This window comes from Anser cygnoides, chromosome 7 (assembly GCF_040182565.1).
Source record: "Anser cygnoides isolate HZ-2024a breed goose chromosome 7, Taihu_goose_T2T_genome, whole genome shotgun sequence".
Taxonomy (NCBI): Eukaryota; Metazoa; Chordata; class Aves; order Anseriformes; family Anatidae; genus Anser; species Anser cygnoides.
The window spans coordinates 11,760,613-11,783,268 of NC_089879.1; the positions used below are offsets into that span (position 1 = coordinate 11,760,613).

General features: G+C 39.5%; 1 protein-coding gene and 2 long non-coding RNA genes across 8 annotated transcripts in view; 1 reads left to right on the forward strand and 2 right to left on the reverse strand.

The window, feature by feature from the left end:
- Positions 1–16,832, reverse strand: part of LOC136791226 (uncharacterized) — a 42,724-nt gene extending 25,892 nt beyond the window's left edge. The window contains exon 1 of the long non-coding RNA XR_010832738.1: positions 16,664–16,832. This is a non-coding gene — a long non-coding RNA (uncharacterized lncRNA). The remainder of the gene's footprint in view (positions 1–16,663) is intronic.
- SORCS1 (sortilin related VPS10 domain containing receptor 1) overlaps positions 1–22,656 on the forward strand; it is a 290,008-nt gene that overhangs the window by 239,047 nt on the left and 28,305 nt on the right. For all 5 annotated transcript variants that reach the window (XM_067000355.1, XM_067000356.1, XM_067000357.1 and 2 more), the window contains exons 16-19: positions 791–921; positions 8,841–8,954; positions 9,947–10,118; positions 18,330–18,516. In XM_067000355.1, coding sequence (XP_066856456.1) covers positions 791–921; positions 8,841–8,954; positions 9,947–10,118; positions 18,330–18,516 — 604 coding nt within the window. The remainder of the gene's footprint in view (positions 1–790; positions 922–8,840; positions 8,955–9,946; positions 10,119–18,329; positions 18,517–22,656) is intronic.
- Positions 1,211–8,828, reverse strand: LOC106031864 (uncharacterized). Of its 2 annotated transcripts, XR_010832735.1 has the most exons (5): positions 6,846–8,828; positions 5,100–5,345; positions 3,504–3,637; positions 2,380–2,568; positions 1,211–2,169 (listed from the first exon to the last, which is right to left on the reverse strand). It is a non-coding gene; the product is annotated as an uncharacterized lncRNA (long non-coding RNA). The 2 variants fall into 2 exon arrangements; XR_010832734.1 differs by having other exon boundaries at positions 2,380–3,637.

A 22,656-nucleotide genomic window follows, 5' to 3' on the forward strand; every position in this document is an offset into this window, starting at 1 on the left:
GTTTTCATGGGCAAATCTGTATCATTAATATTTTCTTTAACTTACAGCACAAAAGGTAACAATTGAGACCCCACTGTCTTTTGTTCTTTACTTTCTTGTGCTCACATAAGCAAAAATGCCAAGGATTTTGCAGTATATCTTTGACAATGTTGGCTTTGGAGTTTGCAGAACTATTTTTAGGAAGACGGCTGTAGACTTTTGCCTTTTGATTTGCTTTCCTTTGAGATTACAAGGCTGAGCCATGTTTCCTAGATAGAAATTTTTAACAGGGTGCTCAAGATAGTGAAAAGACAACGAAGTGTTAACATCCAGTACATAACAAATCAAATCCTGAAAAACCTGAACTCAGAATCTGTGGAAAGTATTTACATATACGTGTATTACTAATTTCCACTGAACAAAATCATTGCCAAAGTGATTAGACCAAAGAAATAGACGTGCTCTATCTCAGAGAGCAGAGGGATCAGGCTGTGGTTTCAGTTGCCGTGAAACCTAATCTATAAATGAGAAATGGGCCTGAATCAAATACTTACTGGGTTTGGAACAAATTCAGGACTGAGTCTGATACGTAAATAAACCCAGATCATTTATTGGTGTGTATTGGAAAAGCTGCTTTAGTTTCAATTAAAGCTTCAGTAGCTTTAATTAGCTCCACTGTACTGACATGGTATTTGACTTCCCATCCTCTTCCCTTGAGTCACAGCCCCTATTATTGCACAGTCTTGAAAAATTGGGTGTTACAAACAGCCTGGTGGGTGTCAGACAAAGATATTTTTGGTTTTGTTTCCAGGGAGAAGCTTGCATCATGGGAGCAAAGAGGATCTACAGGAAACGCAAGTCAGAGAAGAAATGCATGCAAGGAAAATATGCAGGGGCTATGACCTCAGAGCCATGTGTGTGCACAGAGGCAGACTTTGACTGGTGAGCAATGAGCACAAAAAATGTGTGAGATTACCTAAAATGACGTTCCCACCCCACAAAATAGAATTCACTAGAGAGTCCGTAGGCTTGCAGGGAGCAGAAATTAATAAATGTGTAGGTGGCTAAGTAGATTCCTCCCTGATAGTGTAGGTATGTCAAAAGAAAGAAAGGGGAAGTGAGTGTCTGTAATCCTTGTTAAAGCTCTCACAAAACTGACGCTGAACAAGCCATTTTCCAGGTCTCATCTGAGCTTTTTGCAGTATTAAGGTAAAAGGTTCATGTAGTCTAACTTCAGCAATGTCCAGGAGTGGCTGTGAAAGTAATATATATGACATACATATAGTGTATAGTGTGTGTTAAGAAAATTATTCATACATAAATAAACACATCTGTATATACATGTAAAAATAAGTATATATAGTATACTAAGCAAGCCTTCAGCTTCTGGAAATCAAATATCTAGGGAATTACTCTGCCATTTTTTATATCTGGACTATCACATTTGATATCTTGACATTGCATTCATTAATTTGCTTAATCTCCCAAAGCTTTTCCTTCTGTCCTGTATTCTATTGGAAATAGTGTCCATTGCCGAGTTATTAATGGGGTGATGAAATGTCAGCTTCTGATTTCATTTCAAAATTCCTGCTGATTCACAGTAATTCGCACAAAACAGACAGGGAACCACCTTGTTGGAATCTCACTATCACTATGTTTTCTCTGAGTCTGAAACAGTCCTGAATATTAATAAAATTGATTGCAGGATTTGCTGCTGTAAAAGTTTGTTGCTAGGTACAGAACAAAAGTACTGCAGTGATACTTGCTAGGGGAAAACATGCTTGTATTTCTTTTACATTCACTTAGAGGAAACTTTCTGCAAAATGTCTGCCGGGCTGTGAAATAATGTCTCAGAGAAAACTTGGGGACATATGACAGACATTCACATTTCACGTGGACCCACAAGACCCTTCGAATCTGATGGAATCAGCAGAATTAGGCCTTTTTGAAAGTCAGCTTGTTAAAAGTAGCTTGAGAGGAGTACCCTTAAAAGTACTGCAGGTTTCTGTCATGAGCAATCTGAAAAAAGCCTTCCTCGCCTAGGAGGGTCTTCCTTCTCCTGATGGAACCACTTTTGTTTCAGGGCAGACTATCATGTTCCCCTCCAATGCTCTCTGAGCTCTTGTTTTTTACATAGTTCTCAGATCTGGATTTTTACTTCATCCATTTCAGCTTCCTTCTCCACTGCCTCTGAGGAAAAATGAATAAAATATTTCCGTAAACATCCAGTTCAGAGATATTTACCAGAAATAGTCATCACTTATTTATCTACTTAAAACAGTCAAGAGCATAGTTTTACATAGATTTTCCAGAGAGAGATGGAAAAGCCACTGGGAACAGATGACAGAGGAGAAAAGAAATGCCAAAAAAAAAAAAAAAAAAGCAATTCTGCTGGCTCACCTGTATTTGTCAGCCCAGCTTTATTATGCTAACAAAAGCAAAGCTGCTGCTTCTCTGCCATAGCATTCTGTGCATGCCTTCTTGAACTCTGTACTAGGCTTCCCTGCTAAAGCATCCTGCATAAGCTAGTCCAAGCTTGGAGAAAAAATGTTGAATGAAGTCTTGCTGATAGATGTCCTCTGTAGGTTTCTTCATGCAAAAGGAAGAAGCACTTTCATCATCCTCATTCATGACATGTCCATGGTGCATTTGAATAATTTATTAGTCTTTTTTAGACAGGGCTCTGAATTGGAGAGGATTGAAGGGGACGTATCTGTCAGGCAGGGAGAAGCCCCTTTTCTGGCTGTTCTTGTTTTTGCAATCTTGAAATAAACTGGGCAGCTTTTTATATTAACATTAATGGTTACAGGATCCGGACTCATACAGAGTGCATGAGGACAACAGTCCCTGCCCCAATCAGTGTAGTTTGGACACTGAATTTGTATGGAGAAAATTTTGTTATCTAAATTTATCAGAGCTTGGAGTAAAACAGAATATATACCTGTGTGGTCATGTGAAGTTAAAAAAAAAAAAAAAAAAAAAAAGTGTTATTCCTGTTAATTCCGTGAGTGTTGTCTTATCAGTTCAGGGGAAAAAAGACAATCATAAAGGACATAAAGATTTTCTAATTTGTTTTTTTTTTTTTCTCCTAGTAATGTCATATAACTCAAAGGTTCGTTTCAAATCTGCATTCAGCCCACAGTAGTTCTTTCTCAGAGAAAAGGGCACATTGGTTTATTGTTTTACACAGCAGCAAAACTGAGTGACACTGGAAATGACTGTAGTTCCACCAGCCTTGGGAACCTGAGCTCTTCTGACATTAGGCATCTTTTATCATGGCCTAGATCCAAAACTAGCTGGGGCCAGAGCTGATCCGGCAGGGAGCTGGTGCTCTGTGCCTGGGCTGCAGCTGACAGCCAGAGGGCAATAGCGCTTCAGGAATAGGGGGCTGTGGGAACAGGCAGGAAAACCCTCCTCAAATCCGTCCTAGCAACGGCCTGGAAACGAGATTGTCCTTCTTCATTTAATTGATTTGAGTAAATGGATGACACCGTTACTTGTGTGTTATTAAAGCATTAATTTACCCGCTTTCCTTCCATTGTGTTCCTTCCTGCCGTCTGAATGTTATTACGGCAATATCTCTCCAGTAGAAATACTTCCCAGGCACAGATGGAAATCTTTAGTGGTACTCATCCTTCAGCTACCTGTCCCCCAGGTCCTTTAATAGAAACTTTGAGTTAAGTGTTGCTCCGTCAGCCCTCCCTCGGAACCCACTGCCATTAATACTGAGGGCTTCTCCTATCAGTATTCCTATATCTTACACCTCCATGAGAAGTACCATTCTGTTCACTCTGGTGCTGGTGACTTCGAACAGACAAAGAGGTGCAAAGGAGCCTTAGTGCAATTGAGAATCAAACGTACTTATTTCACTGATGATATCAGCAAGGATCATGCAGGTGCCAGTTCTGAAATGCACATACATTTACATCCTAAAATGAACTAAATTTGCTTTATCATTCTGGTAGGCTTATTTAACTAATGAATAATAATTTTGAGTTAATCTTTAGTGCATTTTGAATGGTTGTGGAAAATGCGGATTCACTATGCAAAGTCTATGATGCATGTCTGCATCTTTAGGGGCCTAGATATCTTCCAGGCCTGATTTTACTGGAAAGACTCTGGGAATCTCAGATTCTCTATTAACATAAGCTGGTGCAGCCTGTTCTGAACACTGCGATGCAGTTATAACCATATGTCTTCCTGGGTCCGTCATTCAAACTGTCGTTGAATCCATCCTTCTCTGAGATAAATCCCAGTTCAGATCCTGTACTACTGTGAAGCAAATATAACTCTCTTTAACATAAATTTACACTTATACCATAGTTCAGTATTAGATAATGATAGTAGACTAATAAAATGCTGGTAAGACTTCACTAGGGCTGTGGCCACAGTTAATTATTTTTACAAGAGCTTTTGGAATCTACAGAACAAGGTGGACTTTAATCCTAGGTACCTTAATTCCACCCTATTTAAAGTCTGAAAAGTTTGCAAAGCAGAAAGTACAAAACCACAAGTAACGTTTTCAGTTTCTGGCATGTCTGACCTTAAGGTGAAACTGTTAATATTAAGGAAATCCTGTGCTTACGTGTTAAGTCATCTCCTGAGTCTCAGAAGGTATGAACAAGGCAATCACTTGTCTGATTTACCTGATTATGTCTATACCTTAGAAATGGTGGAATTTTAATATCACAAAGAGTTACAGTTCTTACATGACAGTATGTTTGTCAGGTCTGTATTCAAGCTAGTTCCTTAAGGGATTTATTTATCCTTTGATTGTTACTTACGTTGATAATGATCTTAAATAAGGAAATTTACCATGCACTTTGAGCAGGGTTATAGAATTTCCGGATTGAATGAGTATCTGTCTTTAATTACGGAGAAGGATTTGTCATCCTACTTGACTAGGACAAATAGGATTCCAGTTTAAACCAGTAAAAGTGGCCAGTGGATGAATATTGTAATCAAGAGCTAGGCAATAGGCTGCTTCACACTGATAAAACAAGCCATGCAGGTAAATGGCTCTGCTTTTATTTTGATAGGTACATTATCTATTTCACCTGAATTCCTTTCAGGCAGGCAGAAAATATCATCAATATATGCAAATTCCAATTCCCAGGTACCTGGCAGTGACTCGGCTAGCTGATTTCAGTCTAAAGCTGATGCCTTTCCTGTTTCCAGATTTTGCTATACTGGCTCGTGCTATGGCAATCCAATTGATGCTAATGCTTGTTGATTGCTACAAAGCCCGTTGTGCCAAATTGTAGGCAGCAATTTGTTGTCAGCATCAGTGTTCTGCATGCACCAGCCTGTAGCCAAGGAATTCATTAGATTCCAAGATTGCGGAGGTGAATGGGGGGCTGCTGCATCTGTAGAGAGATACGGAACAGCAATTCGTGTCATTTACTGGGATGATATTTCTGTAGGACTTTAACGAGCCAGACGATTTGCAAGCCTGAAAATGACACTGTGAAACTTCTGTGCTTAGAACTATTTCTGTTGTGGAAAATCCTATAATTTTATTCTCTCGACTTTGAGAAATATGATCCAGGTATAGTCAAACCTAGTTAACTCAAGCTTCCCTTGCCTAGATTTGTGGGTACTAACAGGAAGCAAAATTATAGCATGAGTATAGACAAGTGTGTAGTAAGAAATCACAGACTTGATACTGCTGTATTAAATTGGACTATGGGTACTGATCCTCTCTGCAGCAGATTTTACTGTATTGTTTTGTTTTGTTTTCACCTAACTGATTGCAGAACATTGTGTGTGTACAGTGTTACAGCTTTTTAATTACACTGACACATGCTAACTTAGGAATATAGCACTGCAGTGTTGACAAATGAATTACAAAAATACAAGAGTCCCACTTGTATGTAAATATTTGTTTTCTCTAAGCAAATCAGAATGGTGTTATTCTTCATTATAAAGTGTTTCCACAGCCATAGTGTTTTTAATCCAACAAGGATGATTACAGGAGCACATGGCAGTGGGAGAATAGGCTGGCTGATGCTTCCAAAGCAATTAAACAACATTCAATCACTAACATCTGAGTAAATAGATTCATGAAAATTCAATCACAAAAACTGAGGAAAAAAACATTTAGGTCATCTAGTTCATTGCTGTTTCCTAGAGCATGTTCTCAATTATTTGTTGTAGCTATCCCAAGCAACACAGCTGCCAAAATGTTCTTTTGGAACAATTGTGCAGTCCAGTGGGTGTTCAAGAGTTTTCCCAAGGGATGTGCCGCTTTAGTTTTCTTTTAATGCCACCTTTTTAATTTCTCTGGTTTTAGATTACCTCAAAATATTTTTCTTTCTTGATTCAGAAGAAAAGCTTGCAGGCATGAGCAAAAAGCGGTGACAAAATTCCTCTCATTGTCCAGCTTTTGATAACAACCGAGAGATCTTAAAATTGTTTAACAGCAACTCAGTTTTATTTAAACCATCATGTTTTGGCCCAGCAAGAAAAGACAATTGGAAAAAAAAATCTTCATAATTTTATATATTCTTGTTCTTGTTAATATTATTCTACATATATTATTGATCACACTGTCAATCAGCATTGGTTGCTGCCTGTTAGTGGTTGTTGAATCCAGTAGCCTGATAGAGGTGAGGCTGCTGCAGCTTTTTTATATCCCCTGATCCAAGCAGTAACAAGGTTGAGCATTTGTTCCTGACAGACATAAATGTACACACAATGCATATATACATGGCTGGCCACACAGATTAACCCAAACAGAAAACACAGCACTTGTACAAACACCAGTTGCCTTATCCTGTCCCCTCTCTAGGTGATCAAGATGAAATCCCATTTGTGGAAAATATATGCATATGTAAATGTACGCACAATATCGATCCCACCAGTACCTGGTCTTAGACACCTAGTTCTATCCAGTAGCTGTCCCTGGGATGCCCAGTCTCCCCAGTTGCTGACATTTGGATGTATGAGCCTCTGAGCCCTGGAGCCACGCTCCAGTTGCTGATGCTCATGCCCACAGGCATGGACTGTGGATCGTTGCCAGGAGATGGCCCCTGGATCCCAGGTGTGCCCAGCTGCCTCCCATGTAGACAGACACAGGTCTCTTCACTAGCTGGTCCAGACCTACATGACTTTACATCAGTAGCCAGCCCCCAAACCAATAATCAATTCACAGACCTGGTATCCAGCCCAGACTTGTGACCACATCAGCACATAGCTCCTAAGGTTTTCATCCTTCTCACTGTCCTGTCTGGCTTGATGCTCACCCAGGCACTATGCAAACACTCCAGTGATTCCAGCTGCTGGCACCATGGGCACATGGGCCTTAGGACCCATGGTCTAACTCCAGTTGCTGACATTTAGACATGCACGTGCACACTGAACAGAGAGCCCCTGTCCCAGAAGAACAGTTAGAAATGGAATTTAATGAGATAAGAAAGAACAATGCAGTGAAAGGACATGGCCAAAAAAACACCCCGTTTACACACAACCCATTCCTTTTCCCTCTGATTTTGTACATTTTTGTACACTCCTTAAACCACCTTGATCATTCCCTTTTCTTGCCTTTGGTTCTTCCCCTTGGAATTCCATAATAAGCTTTGTGCAACCCCCAGATTCTCTTTTTTGGCATGGTATAATGAGCTCTGTACCCCTGTGTGCGGTAACCCTGCTTAGTCTACAAAGTAATCTGGGCAGAGCCTCCCCTCTTGATTATCTTGTAGGTCTTACCCCAGAAATGGTTTGATGGTTCTCCTTTGAACAGCCCTTAGAGGAACCAGGACAGAGTCTTCACTGGCTCTATCCACATTATTGGTGTTTCTTGTAAACAAACATGAGCCCTTAGATCACATAATCTAATTTACCCTAATCCTCTTTTGTAGACATCAGGCTACAGGATACCAAGATATTAAAGATAACAAGGAAAAAAAAATAAAAATAAAAGAAAGAGATCACTTAAGATCAAAGATCATGTCGCAACTGGAATATTGGAAAGGAGTCTGTGAACCTCCGAATAGCAGTTCTCAGAAATGATGATCCATTAACTTCTCAGTTATGCTATATGGAGAAAGCTCAGTATAAGGAATAAGAATGATTTTCCACCCAAACAGAACAGAATACTGTTTAAAGAGTTTTGTTTGTTTATTTGTTCCACAAATAAGGAACTAAAAATGAACAATTTTTATAGTGTCTTTATTTGGAATCAAAAACGGTTGGAAATGTTGTTTATTTTTAGTGGAACTGAAGAAAATTTATTCATAGCTAAACCCAAATTGCAACAAAAGATTGCAGTTTGACTCATTGTTTCTGACACATGTTTTTTGGTAGCATTTCCTCTTCCAAACCAAAATAGAAATGAAAATTGCAGCCATTACCAAATACTTCTGTTAATGCCTTCATTCAGCTCTCTTAGAGCTGTAATTTTTCCTGTACAGCTAATGTGATATAGTTTTCAAATACAATGAATTGTTTAGCACTTCAGGTTTCTAAGATACAACTGAGACAGCAGTGACAGAATTTGGTGATCTCTGGCTTTTATTATATTTGGGTCTAGAGCTGTGCCTGAGAAATAGCGTTAGACTATGGAGGGATAACAGATAAAGAAGTAGCTCATGAGCTCACTGAATAAAACAAAGATCTGGTTCTGCTTGTTTATGCTGGGATGCATGCAAGGTAACTTCACCCCCCCACACTCCCCCCCAGAAAAAGCTAAAGCAAGTGAAGAATCTTTTATTATATCAGCAAAAAGGATCAGAAACCCTAGGAAAGAGATTGAGGAAAATCAAAACTTGGATCCATAGTAGCGAGCATGAACTAATGCCCATGTTAAATCTTTTTTTTTTTTTTTTTTCCTCCAATGTGACTTTCTTTTAATGCTAAAACAGTGATTATGGATATGAACGTCACAGCAATGGGCAGTGTTTACCAGCGTTTTGGTATAATCCATCTTCCTTGTCAAAAGACTGCAGCATTGGACAGAGTTATCTCAACAGCACTGGGTAAGTAGCACACCAGGTGTTTTTTAGCTAGACTAGCCATACAGACTTCAACCCGGTATCAACTACTGATCGTATTTTCCATAGATGACTCAAAGCTGGGTGAAGCCCTTAGGACCTCTTTATTGAGTTTGTTAGGGTGCACAGTCTGGCCCTCCAGATTGCCATCACGTATTGTCCAGACCTTTCTATGAAAAATGATACCATAAAGAAACTTGAGTGGAAAATGTAAGGCAAAGGCCAGATCACTAAATCTCTGAAAAGTCTCCTGTTAAAATCATGTGGGATCAGGTGAGACAGAAAGGGTGGAAAACAGTTTAGAGGAAAGGGATGAAACTGATGTATAAGTGAAAAGAAGCAATAGATGGGCAGCTAGTCCAAATGCTGTTTGTTCTTTGGCTCTCCTGGAAGACAATAAAGATACATTATACATTAAAAGACTGACCTCAAGCTGCATTTCTCATGCAAGTGATAAAAGCAAAGGAATCCAAGCTGCTTTGACATTTTGTACACTCAAAGATAGCCATAATTTGCTTTTTTCTTCAACTTCGTCATTTCTCTTGATCTAGAGAGTTACATCTTGAGTGAGAGTTGTCTCACAGCTGATGAGAAGTGAATAGTTTTATGATGTGAGAGAATCTTTTTAACTACGCCTAAAAATATAATAACAGAATACAATTTCATACTGTATGTGCATGTTATTTATAGATCTATAGTTATTTAACTTATAACCTAGGTCATCATATAATTCTACATTTTATGCAATTTATGTAGTATGTGGTATATAGATGTGCTAAATATCACATGCCATTTAACAACAGAATTAATTATTTGTATGTTAGGTACACAGGGATTGCTTGGCTGAGGCAACAATAAAAAGATGTCTTCCAATCTCCCTAGTCTAAAGAACCCTTGAAAATGTCTCCCTGTTTCCAGTTAACCCTGTCATGCTACCTCTTTGCATCTTGCAGAGATTTCTCTCTTTACCTTTGCAGGTACCGGAAAGTTGTTTCTAATAACTGCACAGATGGTGTGAGAGAACAGTACACGGCAAAACCACAGCAATGTCCTGGCAAAGCCCCCCAGGGGCTTCGCATAATCACCACTGATGGCAAACTGACAGCTGAGCAAGGACACAACGTCACTTTCCTGGTGCAGCTGGAAGAGGTAAGCTCTATTTTTATGTTGCATCCCAGGCCTCATGGCTGTATTTCAGTCTGATTCATGCCAGACAAAGTTTGTAAAGTGGTGGAGAGGTGAACCAAGAGGGTGTGGGATAAAGTCAGCTCCATGATGTAGCTGGGGCAGACTATACTCTAAAAGGTAATGGATGATGTATGAAGACAGTGAGACTGAAAGTCTATGCTGTGCAAAGGGTAATAGGGAGAAGTTGATAAAAACTGGGAAATGGCCTTGCTTGGGAATTTTACAGTAGGACTGGCGAGTGGGCCAGTTATATGCTATAAGCTAAACGAGAATAAACTACGTTTCTAGCAGCATAATTGTATATACACTAAATTATTTACCAAATAAGCTATTTCAGTGACAAAAATCACAGCACCTACCAGAAAAGTTAAACAACCCAGCAAATGAACAACTTTCCTGCCATAAAACAGTATCAAATTCATAGAATCACAAAACAGCTGAGGTTGGAAGGGATCTCTGGAGTTTGTATAGTCCAGCCCTGTTTCTCAAAGGGAAATTTCTGTCCCTTTCAAACAAGGCAGAGGTATCACAAAACAAGAACTTGCCATTTTATGTTTAGTTCTGCCTTGCACTGGTATGGAGCATAGTATAATCTAGGATGTTTAACATTCACCAAATCTGTCCTACCTGTTATTGCTGAAGAGAAGGCATCAGGCTTGTTACAAAAGGCTAGATATGTGTGTGTTCATGTGTCAGTTGTAGTCCCTTCTCATCTTTGTATCTCCCATATTCCTGTATCCCCCTGAGACAGTTTGTTTGAAGCCTTCAGATCTGCAGAGCTGTTCCACACACCACAGCCTCCCAGCTCTATTTGTTCCTGCCTGTGTTCCACTTGACCCTCAGAACAAGGGATAGTGGCTTTAAACTAAAAGAGTGTAGATTTAGATTAGCAGATGCAAATCATGGCAGTAAGAAATGATGTTTACGCTCAGCTGTGGGAATCAGGCAGGAACCACAGCACAGGGGGGTTTCTTAGAGGGTCTCCTTATGTCTGCAGTGATGCTCAAGGCTGGGACCGTGGACTGTGTCATTCTGACCATGATACAGTGTTAGATTGGAAAGATTTCTCCAGGTTAGTTCTGATATTAGTCTGGGAATAATCATCATGATAATCTTACTGAATGACAGCAGCCAGAAAGTATCAACACCTCCTTCTGTAGTTAGCAGGTGTCCCATTGCATAAAGCATTGCTGAAGTGTTTAATAAGTGGAGAACCATACTTACACCAGTAATTTTGCTCTTAAATTTCTATTGAGATAGGCAGAATAGCAACAGAATCTCTGTCACTAAATGGCAGCACAAGAGAAATCCAGGTGTTCTTTAAAGTATATTTTCCCATTGCCTCAAAATACTGTTAGTTGGTAGGTTAATCCTTTGTCCTGGCCAGGACTCTATGCACAGGCCAAGGGCTGGTACCTCTCACCTGTGCTACTCAACAACACAGTTTTTCCTCAACCTAAACAAATTGAATCCTTGCTTTATTTTTGTACAGCAATAATAACTGAACCCAAAACAAAATGAAAACTGCAAAGATATTTTTCCTGCTCAAGTTCTTAAACCCAGCATCCCTGGCATATTTTCCTGCTCTGTTGTAGAAAATAAATAGAGGAGTTTTATTAAGTGGGTGTTGTTTCTGCATGCTTTCCCCATCACATGGTCATGAAGGTCTCCTGCCTGTCACAAACCCAACTGTTATTTGTGTATTTGAGTTATTGGTAGGAACATCAGACATTTGCTGTACTGCTTCAGCAGAGACACTAAAAGCAGTAGCACAACACTTCGCAGCACAATGGCTTTCAAACTTGTTTTGTCTGATTGCTCATACATCTTTGCTGAGGAAATGGATGGTAAAGACATTCAGGGCAGAATGGTTCAGGGCTTTGGCTGTTTCATTACAAATAACTCACAGAGAAACTGCCTACTCTAATTTATTTTTTATCTTGATAAAATGACAGCCAAAAGTCTTTGACATTCCAGGTCTGCTTTAGTTCTCACTTGCCAAAGTCACTCTACTGGGAGTAGATTTTGGCTTGCTTTTGCCTACTTTCTTTTGCTGTATGATGTTTGGATTAGGTTAATATGTGGGAAAACTCATTTGTTCTAACAGTTCAAGCCATGGGCTAGAATTCAGGCCATCTGATCTCATTCCTGAACTGCACTCTGAGCTCTTTCTGTGTCACCTTGAGTAAGAAACTTCACCTTTTTACTTTTTTGTTCCCTCATCTGAAAATAGAGCTTTCTCCTTCATGCGCTCCATGCCTTTCATTTTTATGCTGAATGCTTATAAAGCCAGAGAAATCTCCCTTACCAGGTGAATATACAAGTACAGCCCTGAATTTCATGTAGATTGCAATGGGTTTCTGTAATGCCAATGTTAATAAATGGTTGCCCAAGGTACATTGTGTCTCGGGTACATTTAATGAGCTAGGAGGACCCTGATGGCAGGAGGACAGTGCTATTAGCATTTCCCACTGCAGCACTGTGTTTTGGTGTGATTCAGAATTCAATTCAGCTGAAGTCTCTGGAGATGAGCTTAACATTAGGATTGTTTTGATTGTTTGTGTGCCCAAATTTAAGATGCAAAGCCAGGAGTACTTGAAAGCATAGGCTGTAGTTTTTCACAATATCCTAGCGTGTTCCCCCTTTTGATATCACAAGTTACTTAGTAATGAATACGAAAATCTGAAACCTTCATCCTAACTTTAAACGCACATGTTGAATCATGGCTGTTTATCTTACTAATACCACCATGTTCCTGTTAGTAACACACAGCCAAGGATCAGTACACCCTCTCCCCCATACCACTGTCATCTGAATTATAATTGCATTTTCTGTGTTACTGATAATGACAAGCTTGTTAGGAGAAATCATAGCCTTTCATGCATTTTTAAATTCATCACTGAAATTTCATGAAAATATACAAATTTGACCTCTCCTTCATAATGACACAAAACACCACAGTCTCCTAATGCATCTCCAGTCATACGAGTTGAGTTATTTGGCATAGTCCTGAGAGGCCACACTTGTTCATTCCTGTGGAGTGCAAAAGATCTAGTCCTCTAGAAAAGGCTCATAGATGAGTTGTGATGGCAGAACTGACAGTCAGGATGAGAGATTTGATTAGTACAATTAACTGTTTTGGTGTAGAAAAAGAAGTGCATGTGGAAAGTATCAGGCTATTTGTCCTCATAAAAAAAAAAAACCAATGAATTCTATTAATTTTTGGCTTTTTTAAAAAAAGTTAAGAGCATCTCTGTAAGCTGGAATTTACAGATGAAAACATGATTTTCTGTATTTGATCAAGTTGAACATAAATATATTTTAAAATTAATCATATGCTTAAACAGATATAGACCAAAGGTATCCCATGCACAGATACTCAGTTGCAATGGAAATGTTTGATGGATGTTTTCTGATGGTGACAGGAAAATGCCACAGTGGGAAAAAAGGTTGACCTAAAGAAAGCACAAAACAGACTTTGAAAACATTAATTCATGAAGACAATCCAACAACAGTGGTGTTTGCCTCTTGCAGAAGATAATTAAATCCATTTTCAACATCTGTAAGGAAGAGGTACAAGTCGATGCATAATTGAAGACTTAAAAATTAAATCTGAAACATGGGTACCAAAATTAAAAACCTTGAACTGTGTTTCATAGTTTTAATACTTCAATTTATATACAAAGACTGGAATTTAATAAGGAAGATTCATGATTACAACCTTCTGGGCAAGATTCAGACAGTGTTTGACAGAGAATCCTGATAGATGGGTTGGAATGAGCCCTAACCTCAGATACACCAAAATACCCAAAGCTGCATAAAAGCAATCAAAATGTAACAATATTGTTGTGAACTAGATAGGCTGTTTCTTGGCATACCCTGAGGCAGAAAGCTTCACCGAGTTTGTTGGAAGCATATAGGTCTTGGGTATGCTTTATTGTTTTGGCAAGATACAGGGAAAATGTGCATTTGGCTTTGGGGGAGGGGAGTTGTGTTTATGATTAGAAATTCCCTAGGCGTTTAATGAGAAAATCCTTTAGAAAACAGTAAATGTCCAATTTATATTTTACTATCAAATGTTCTATAGGTAAAAGGCATAAGATGGGGTCTTGGGAAAATTGTTTTTAATTCCCAGGGCTTCTTCACAGGCCAAAAGGAGTATTCATGTGCTTGAAGTTCAGTATATGCTTATGTCTTTGGCTGAACTAAAGTCTTTATCAAGATTGCAGTGTAGTTCTTCAGGTATATCCAACATTTTTCATATTGCAACATATTATAAATTAAATACTGTATATTTTACCTAATACAAGGTAAAATGAAATCCACTAAAATTACTTTTATTTTTCTAGCTATTGTAATTGGTTGCTGCCTAGCTTAGTGTGATTAAAGTACAGGAGCTGAATGCAGAGATACCACCACAAGCAGCCAACTTGGCAAATTTCTCCCTTGATGCCTAAGAGCCCTGGCATTAAAGCTCTCTTAGAGCACAGGCCAGAGAGGCTGACCAAAGATAACTCAGTGCTGATTGCATCCAAGTGCTTTGCAGTGGCTGCAGAAATAATGCGGTGAGTTTTATGTCCACCTTAATCAGGCTAAAAGCTTTAGGAAACCCTATCACAGAGCACTGGATTTGTCCAAAATGATGAGGAGAAGTCAGAAAAAGCAACAGGAGAGATTTAAGCAAGAGATATGTATATGCATCAATCTGTTGCAAAACAAAACCTCTCTTGGTAAAATAGCCGCTTGCAAATGGCTCTCTAGAGCTGCCTGAGACACAGACAGCTGGGGTTGATGTAGATCAGGTGTAGGACGTACAGAAATGTTTTGATTTGGGCTTACCTGCTTTCTCCTCTGTCTTGTGCCCATGCTCTCTCCTGGCACAGATAAAACATTATAAAAAAATGAAAACCACAGTCTCTTTGTTTTCCTGACTTTTTTCTTCCCCTTTCTAAGCTAGAATTTTAAATGTCAGCCTTTCAAAATGTGGCATTTTCAGAGAAGTGTTATAGCCTGGATCTTACTGAATGGAAAATGTTTTTTCCAGTTCAAAGAGTTTTAAAACAAAACAGGAAAGGCCAAGACAAATGAAAAAGACTGGGGGAACAGAAGTTGAAGTTCTTCTCCAATTAGTTTTTCAGATGTCCCTGTCAGCATCTTTTCTCCCTAGGGAATTTGGAAGAAAATTTGAAATCTAAATCCTGCATGTGTTAGAAATGGCTCCGTTCCGTGGCAGCACCCATAGATGCTATGGCTTTCATGGCAATAGAGAAAATGAAGATGAGATAAAACACTCTTTAGAGCATGAAGTTTGACACTTGCAGAAACAGGGCTGGTCTAACATTCTATCACCCTGTTCTTGTTCCTCTGCTACCTTAAATATTCAGGGGAATGTACCTTGTCCTGAAATACATCTCTGCTGCATGAACTCAAATACACTCAGAGATGATAAAGCCAGCAGGGTCACTACAGTGGTGTGGTTTTAACCATGCAGACTGCTTTGTCCCAGCAGTATGGCTTTATTGAATAATTGTTTTACTTGAAGATACCATCTCTTTTTAGTAAAACAAACAACAACAACAAGAAAGAGTAAAGCCCTAGTGATGGGTTTAACAGAACTGGAAGAACATCTAAGGGTATTTCAGAGAACTCTGTCTTTGGTCCCAGTCCAGCACCATGCTTGAGAGAATATATTTCCCCTTTGACCAGAGGTTCAGAGCAGAGGAGCTCATGTATGCTCACCTCTGTTTTTGGAGGCATATCCCATCTCATACCTGTTGTTGGCTCTGTCGAACAGGGCATCAACTCAAGATACCCCAGAACACTGCATCTTACCTGAAATTTGCAGAGCCTCTTTCAAATAACTCACCTCACCAAGGGGCTTAACTTTAGAAACTTATTTAAGATCAACCCAGGGGCAACCTGGAGCTGGCTTAACACGAGGCCCCCATGGTCTTTTTTTGATTGTTTGTTTTTCTGCCAGCATATTCAATTTGGCCTTCTCCCTGGTGACTCAGCATCTCAGGGTTCTTCTGCCCTTACTGGTGTTCTCAGTGAGCTGCTGTCTTTACCTTCAAGACTCTGTAGAGAAATAGCGTAGCATATCTGTAGGAAGCCCCAGGCATGTAACTCTGTCATGAGATGTCTTTCCCTCCACACATTCAGCCTGCGATCCTCCAAAGCAGAGCAATACTTTTATTTCTGTCTCGTCATTTTGGAAGCAACTGAGCTTCCAGCAGGGTGCCAGGGTAGTGTAATGACTACCGCTTTAACCTCTACAGAGCGTCTGGAACAATTTCTCTCTCTTGTTATCCCCAGGTATAGCTCTGCTCCCCCTACTTTCCAATCAGCCAGGCCTCCACCATTTCTGACTTCACAACAAGTGATAAAAAGACTGAGGAAACATGCTGAATGGAAGCGTTCTGTCACAGTTCCCTCACACACACACACACACACATTTCCCTTTCCAATGTGGAAACCTGCCCGATGCCAACCATTTACATGGGTACCTTTCATTCCAGCTGGGCATCCAGAGGACTGTCTTGGTGGAGTGGAGGGGGGGAAGGAAACCAAACCAAAGTAAATTAAATGTCCTTTCAGCCAGTTTTATGAACTGCCCTCAGCTATTAATTTAGCAGCGTTCTTCCAGACAGTGGCAGCTGCTCCAGCATCAGCCTGTGGAAGAAACTGCTCCATGGCAACAGGCAGCAAGCGTGAGCTTACCCACGTAAGCATCATGCAGAGCCACTGAGGGGCACTTTCAAAAGGAGCAAGAATGCTTAAAATTGTGACAAGATACCGCATCTCACCTGAAAGGGAGAGGATCTGTAGCAGCCACAGTTGCTATACAGGTCAGTGCAGGCTGTGCAGTGATTTGGCTGTCAGAAGCTGCCCTCACCATGGGCATATCACTGCCTTGTGATATAGGAAAGGCTTGCAGGTGTTTGTAGTGTGTGACACATGGATTATTTGGAATTATTTTTATTGTTATTATTATTTTAAAACAGTTGTGACTCACTTCTCAGTGGGTTAAACTGGCTTGCAAACCAAAAATCAAAAAATTGCTTTTTGCCTGTAAAACAGAATAATGAAATGCAACCTCTTTGGGGTTTAAAATGCTTTTTAGGGCTGGGTGATTCTGATGTTGAGTTTGATGGAACTGCACGGACCAGGCTGGAATTCAGTTTCAAGAGCAGAAAATTAAAACCAGTTCTAGGATTGCTTCATATTAAAGTGTCTGGCATGAGCAATACAAATCCCTGATATCCTTGGCTTTTCTTTTAGCATTTTTCTCCCCAGCTGTGAATTTTATTTATTTATTTATTGTGATTTATTGCAACAGTTCTGAAGCCTGCTAGACTGGCAGTCCAGGAGACTGATGTCACGAAGTGGCAGTCTGAGTAACACTACAAACCCTCTCTGCTAGGATAATCTCTAGGCAGAAGGATAAGAGTTTAATCAGCCCTGTTAATTCATTAGCACTTCTCTTCTGAGGCAGGGACAAAGTGACCCATTTAGTATTAGTAGTGTTGGTAGCTATTCTGAAGCAAACATAAATCCAGGTCATTTTAATCAAGCCACTGCACAAGTCATAAGTTTTTGTAAGCCGTTGTTATCATGTGAGGCTGAAGTGGTTCTTTTAACTTTGATATACTTTGATATAGTTAACCCTTCCCTGAGGACTTCTCAAAGTTCCTTCTTGCTTTGTTTTATCTATCTACTTTTTATGATTTTAAATGCAAAACGCACAATGTGGGTTGTTCCAAAGATTCCTGAGGCAACCTCAGTCGCTACCCATGTCCTCAGTGCTTGTTGAGATGAGAACGGCTCCCCACCACAACACACAACTTCACAATAAGGAAACCCAGAGGAAGGAGCCAGTATGTTTTCCAGAAGATCCCCTAGCTCTTCTGACAGCTAAGAAGGCAGAGCTACAGAACACACTTTTGATAATACTTCCTTCATGGTGCAGTCAAGTCAACCTCAAGAACTGTCACTTTCTCTCCACTTTCTAATGAACAGGTAGATGAAGTTGCCACCTTTCCTCTGGTAGCATCAGACTGTGGACTGATGTGCCCGGAGATCTCTTCCAGAAGAAAACAAAACAAAACAAAACAAAAAAAAAAAAGAAAAATCAGAGTCTATTTTGACCCTTTCTCTTTTCTGTCGCCACAGGGAGACCTTCAGAGATCCCTCATTCAGGTGGATTTTGGAGATGGCATCGCTGTTTCATATGCTAATCTCAGCTCAACAGAAGATGGGATCAAGCACATTTACCAAAACGTGGGCATATTCCGAGTGACCGTGCTGGTGGAAAACAGCCTGGGATCTGACAATGCTGTCCTCTACCTGCATGTAACGTGTATGTATGTTCATAATGATTATTAGCTTTTGTGATTCTTCAAAAAAAATATCATTTTCTCTTAGAGATGATGTTTGAGGCTTTGCAGCTGAGAGGGGACTGATGGGAGATGACGAGTGTTTATCTGTCCTTCAGCAGAGGACTCCAGAATGAGAAGAGACACAGGGAAGAATGACATTTGCTTTTTGAACCATATTTTACCTTCAATTTTGGGTGGTCTAATCTGAGACACCTCAGAGGAGTGTCCGGCCCTTTCTGAAATGCCTTGTCAGTAGCATGTTTACAGTTCCACAAAAATAAAGACATTCAGGATCTTTAATCACTTTTAAAAGCCTTAACTTATACCTTGTGCATGTGTTTTGCCCCCTAATGAAATGCAGCTGCATTTGGGATGCAAACCAGTGCATTTCAGTCTTTCTGTTGTCATAGGAACCAAAATCTTGGTGTTAAAGTGTATAACAAGAAGAAATATTATCTTCACATTGCTGTTTAGCTGTTCTTTTCAACCTTTTTATACTTCACCAGTCTCTGATTTACCACTGAAATGTATCTCAGTCCTTGCAGAAAACCATCAGTGTGTTCTTTAATCTTTATTCTGCCACACGTTTATGAAACCAAAAGGTTGAATTGTTACTGGAATTTTGTAATATCCCTAATGGACTTGGGGGGGGAGACACGGATAATAATAATAATTTGCTTTATATGGTGTTTTTTTCCTTTTTTTTTTTGGTTAATAATTTTTATTTTAGACTGTGTATTTTTGTGGCAGATTTACTGGAAAAAAAGAAAAATCCAAAACTTAGTTATTTTTATATAAGTTGTGCTTACAAAATATCACTTAGCCTCCACTAAAGTAACTCTACATACTCTCTAGATAATTTAGCACATTCCATGTACTTTAACTCCAGTTTTGCTGTTACTTCATATAGCACGAAAGCAGCTGCCTCTTCAGGGGAAGAGGGCAGCTCTTTAATGGTGCACAGTCATATCAGCAGATGGGAGTAGTGGGAGTGGTAGATGTGGGAGACAGCAGCTTTATGAGTGAGCATTGAGCACTAGGGGAGTGGGAACAAATATCTCCTTTAAAAAGACCTTAGGTTCATGACCAAGGTGTACCATTTATGATTCCCTAACCTGATATTGTCCTGTGGCAAACTTTTATGTCACATAATCCTTCAGCAGTGCCATGTGTTTGCAAAACTCATAATTATATCTTGCAAAAAAAGAACTGTATTGATAAATCAGATTATTATCAAGCTTTTTTTTTTTTAATTATTATTATCATTTTTAATTTATTTATTTATTTTTATTTGGGGACTTAGCCCATACCACTTCTGTGTTAATGCTCTGGTGAGTCAAGGTAAGTTCTCAGCTTTTAGACAGCTGCCGTTTTGTTTTGTTTCTTTTTTGTTTTAAAGTATCATCCCGTATAGAGTAGAAAAGGACCTCTGCTCAGTATAGATATTTATATGCTTTTGCATAATTTATTTGGCAACTGAGCAAGTACAGATTTGCTTTGTACAGATTTGGTGCGGTAGACAGTGCCCATGTTTGCAGTAGAGAGAGGTTCTGGAGTCATATTCCATTTTGCCTTCCTGCTTGTGCTTGGAAACTTAGCAGGCTGCAGAAATCCTCCTCCCTCTGCTGCCAGTTGTGAAAGTCAGCTCAACAGAAGCCATGGTCTTTTTTTCTTTTTTTCTTTTTCTTTTTTTCTTTTTCTTTTTCTTTTTCTTTTTCTTTTTCTTTTTCTTTTTCTTTTTTTTTCTTTTTCTTTTTCTTTTTCTTTTTCTTTTTCTTTTTCTTTTTCTTTTTCTTTTTCTTTTTCTTTTTCTTTTTCTTTTTCTTTTTCTCTTTTTCTTTTTCTTTTTTTTTCTTTTTCTTTTTCTTTTTCTTTTTCTTTTTCTTTTTCTTTTTCTTTTTCTTTTTCTTTTTCTTTTTCTTTTTCTTTTTCTTTTTCTTTTTCTCTTTCTCTTTCTCTTTCTCTTTTTCTTTCTCTTTCTTTTTCTCTTTCTCTTTCTTTTTCTTTTTCTTTCTTTTTCTTTTTCTTTTTCTTTTTCTTTTTCTTTTTCTTTTTCTTTTTCTTTTTCTTTTTCTTTTTCTTTTTCTTTTTCTTTTTCTTTTTCTTTTTCTTTTTCTTTTTCTTTTTCTTTTTCTTTTTCTTTTTCTTTTTCTTTTTCTTTTTCTTTTTCTTTTTCTTTTTCTTTTTCTTTTTTTTCTTTTTCTTTTTCTTTTCATTTTCTTTTCATTTTCTTTTCATTTTCTTTTCATTTTCTTTTCACTCTGTAAAAGGTCATTGGAATCAAATGGAGAAGTGTTTTGGTAGTTGATATTTCACAGAAGGTTCTGACAGCCTTCTGTGATCAGGGTTTGTAATTATTTGCTGTTTGACAAGAGATGATTCCACAGGGACCATTGCACATGCTTAGCCTATCTGCACACTAATGAGGCCACATGAAGCAACAACTGCTTTCTCATGCAACAACAAAATGGAAGAAGAAGGCAGGGGCCCAGCCCTCACCCTTGCTCATATTGGCTTTCTGGGTTAAAACAGTTTTAATCAATTTTCTCAAGCCATTGAAGGCTTAAGAACTGCTTTAGTTTTTTTAGCCATACAACAAATAAACAATATCCACATGTGTTCATGTAACTTAGCAGCTGATAAAATGTAAATTTCTGTGTTGTGATGAAGCCAACACAGGACTTAAGTACTGCATGATCATTGCAGCAGGGCCTGCAGCAGACACCTGACCCCCTGGAGAAGCCACATCCCAGAAGTATGTCTCTCACCTCTCTCTGTGTGAAGATTTAGGGACCTCAGAACAGGCTGCAAACTGAGCGTAGTCCATTCTGACTAACAACAGATTGGCTGAGGCCAGAGATATACAGTAAATCCAGTCCCTTCCAGAGTCTGATGCCTGTATCCACAAAAGCATCTAAATACTATCGAAACGCTTGCATTGCCACTTGGCTCTCTAGTAAGTAAGGGGTCCAGTCTGCTTTATTTTGCTTGCGGTGTATAAGCATGGCTTTGGCCTCTTGGGAGTTTTGTAAAAATGCATGTCCTGACAATAAGACACACACTGTACTGCTCAGATCCATAGAAAAGCAATGTGCAGCCTGAGTACCCGGAGAATTTTAGAAAGGGGCAGTAACTGGGTGACCCCTTGTTACAGGGTTGATACATGAGTGTGCAGACTTGGGCCTTCCAACACCCTTCCCTGCCTGTGATCAGCCTGTAAAAAGCCTTGCTGAGGGTGAAGCTGCAGGCTCTGAACCACAGTGTTTGTGATCTCCAAGATCAGAGTAAAGCCTCTACCCAGTGCCCTCCTCACCCTGCTGCAGCCCTGGGGCCAGTGCACAGGAGCAGTACCTTTGCTGCAGTTGGCCCAGGGATCCACAAATGCAGATTATTGTGAGGAAGGAGCATTTTGGGGTGCATGGACAGTAAATTGTATATAAAGTGCTTCTCCAGCCAACAGGCTGTCTCTGAAACAACAGGTTAAAAATTCCCCCGAGACATTAATTCTGCATTTGTCTGAATACTTCAGAATAACAGCACTTTTCCAAGGGAGCCTTTTGAGAAGCTTCTTCCTTACCATTCTCTGGGATTCGTACACAGTTTTTCCTGGGGCAGATGAAGGGCTGTAGTCACCATGGCCCTGCATGAAGCTCAGAAATGCATTTTCATCAAATTTACCTGGGAGGAAGCAATCTCCTAGCAGCTAAGGGCCTATATAGAGTGAGCTATCCCCATCTGCTGGCCAGATAATAGTTCAGCATTTCAGCCGCTTTGACCCATCAGCTGTTTGCACAGAAATAAATGCAAAGCCAGAATTGACGTGAGACATTTTTTCATATTCTTTCCTAGTTGGCAGATGGTGCAGGTGTGAGAAGGTGCTGGGTGTTCTCCGCAGGGCTGGGTCATTTAAGCCATATTCAGAGCAGCTGTGTAGTTACATTTGAGTGGTTTAAATTTTACATGGGCTCCAGCGTTACTGCTGTTACTGCATCAGGTGTTTGGAAATGCATTCCTATAGAAGTCCGTGCTGACACTGGGCATTTGGCAAATATCCCAAAGGATACCAGAGCTGCAAAATACTCAGTCTGGGAAGCTGGTGGTTTTTAGTTCTTAGTGTCTTG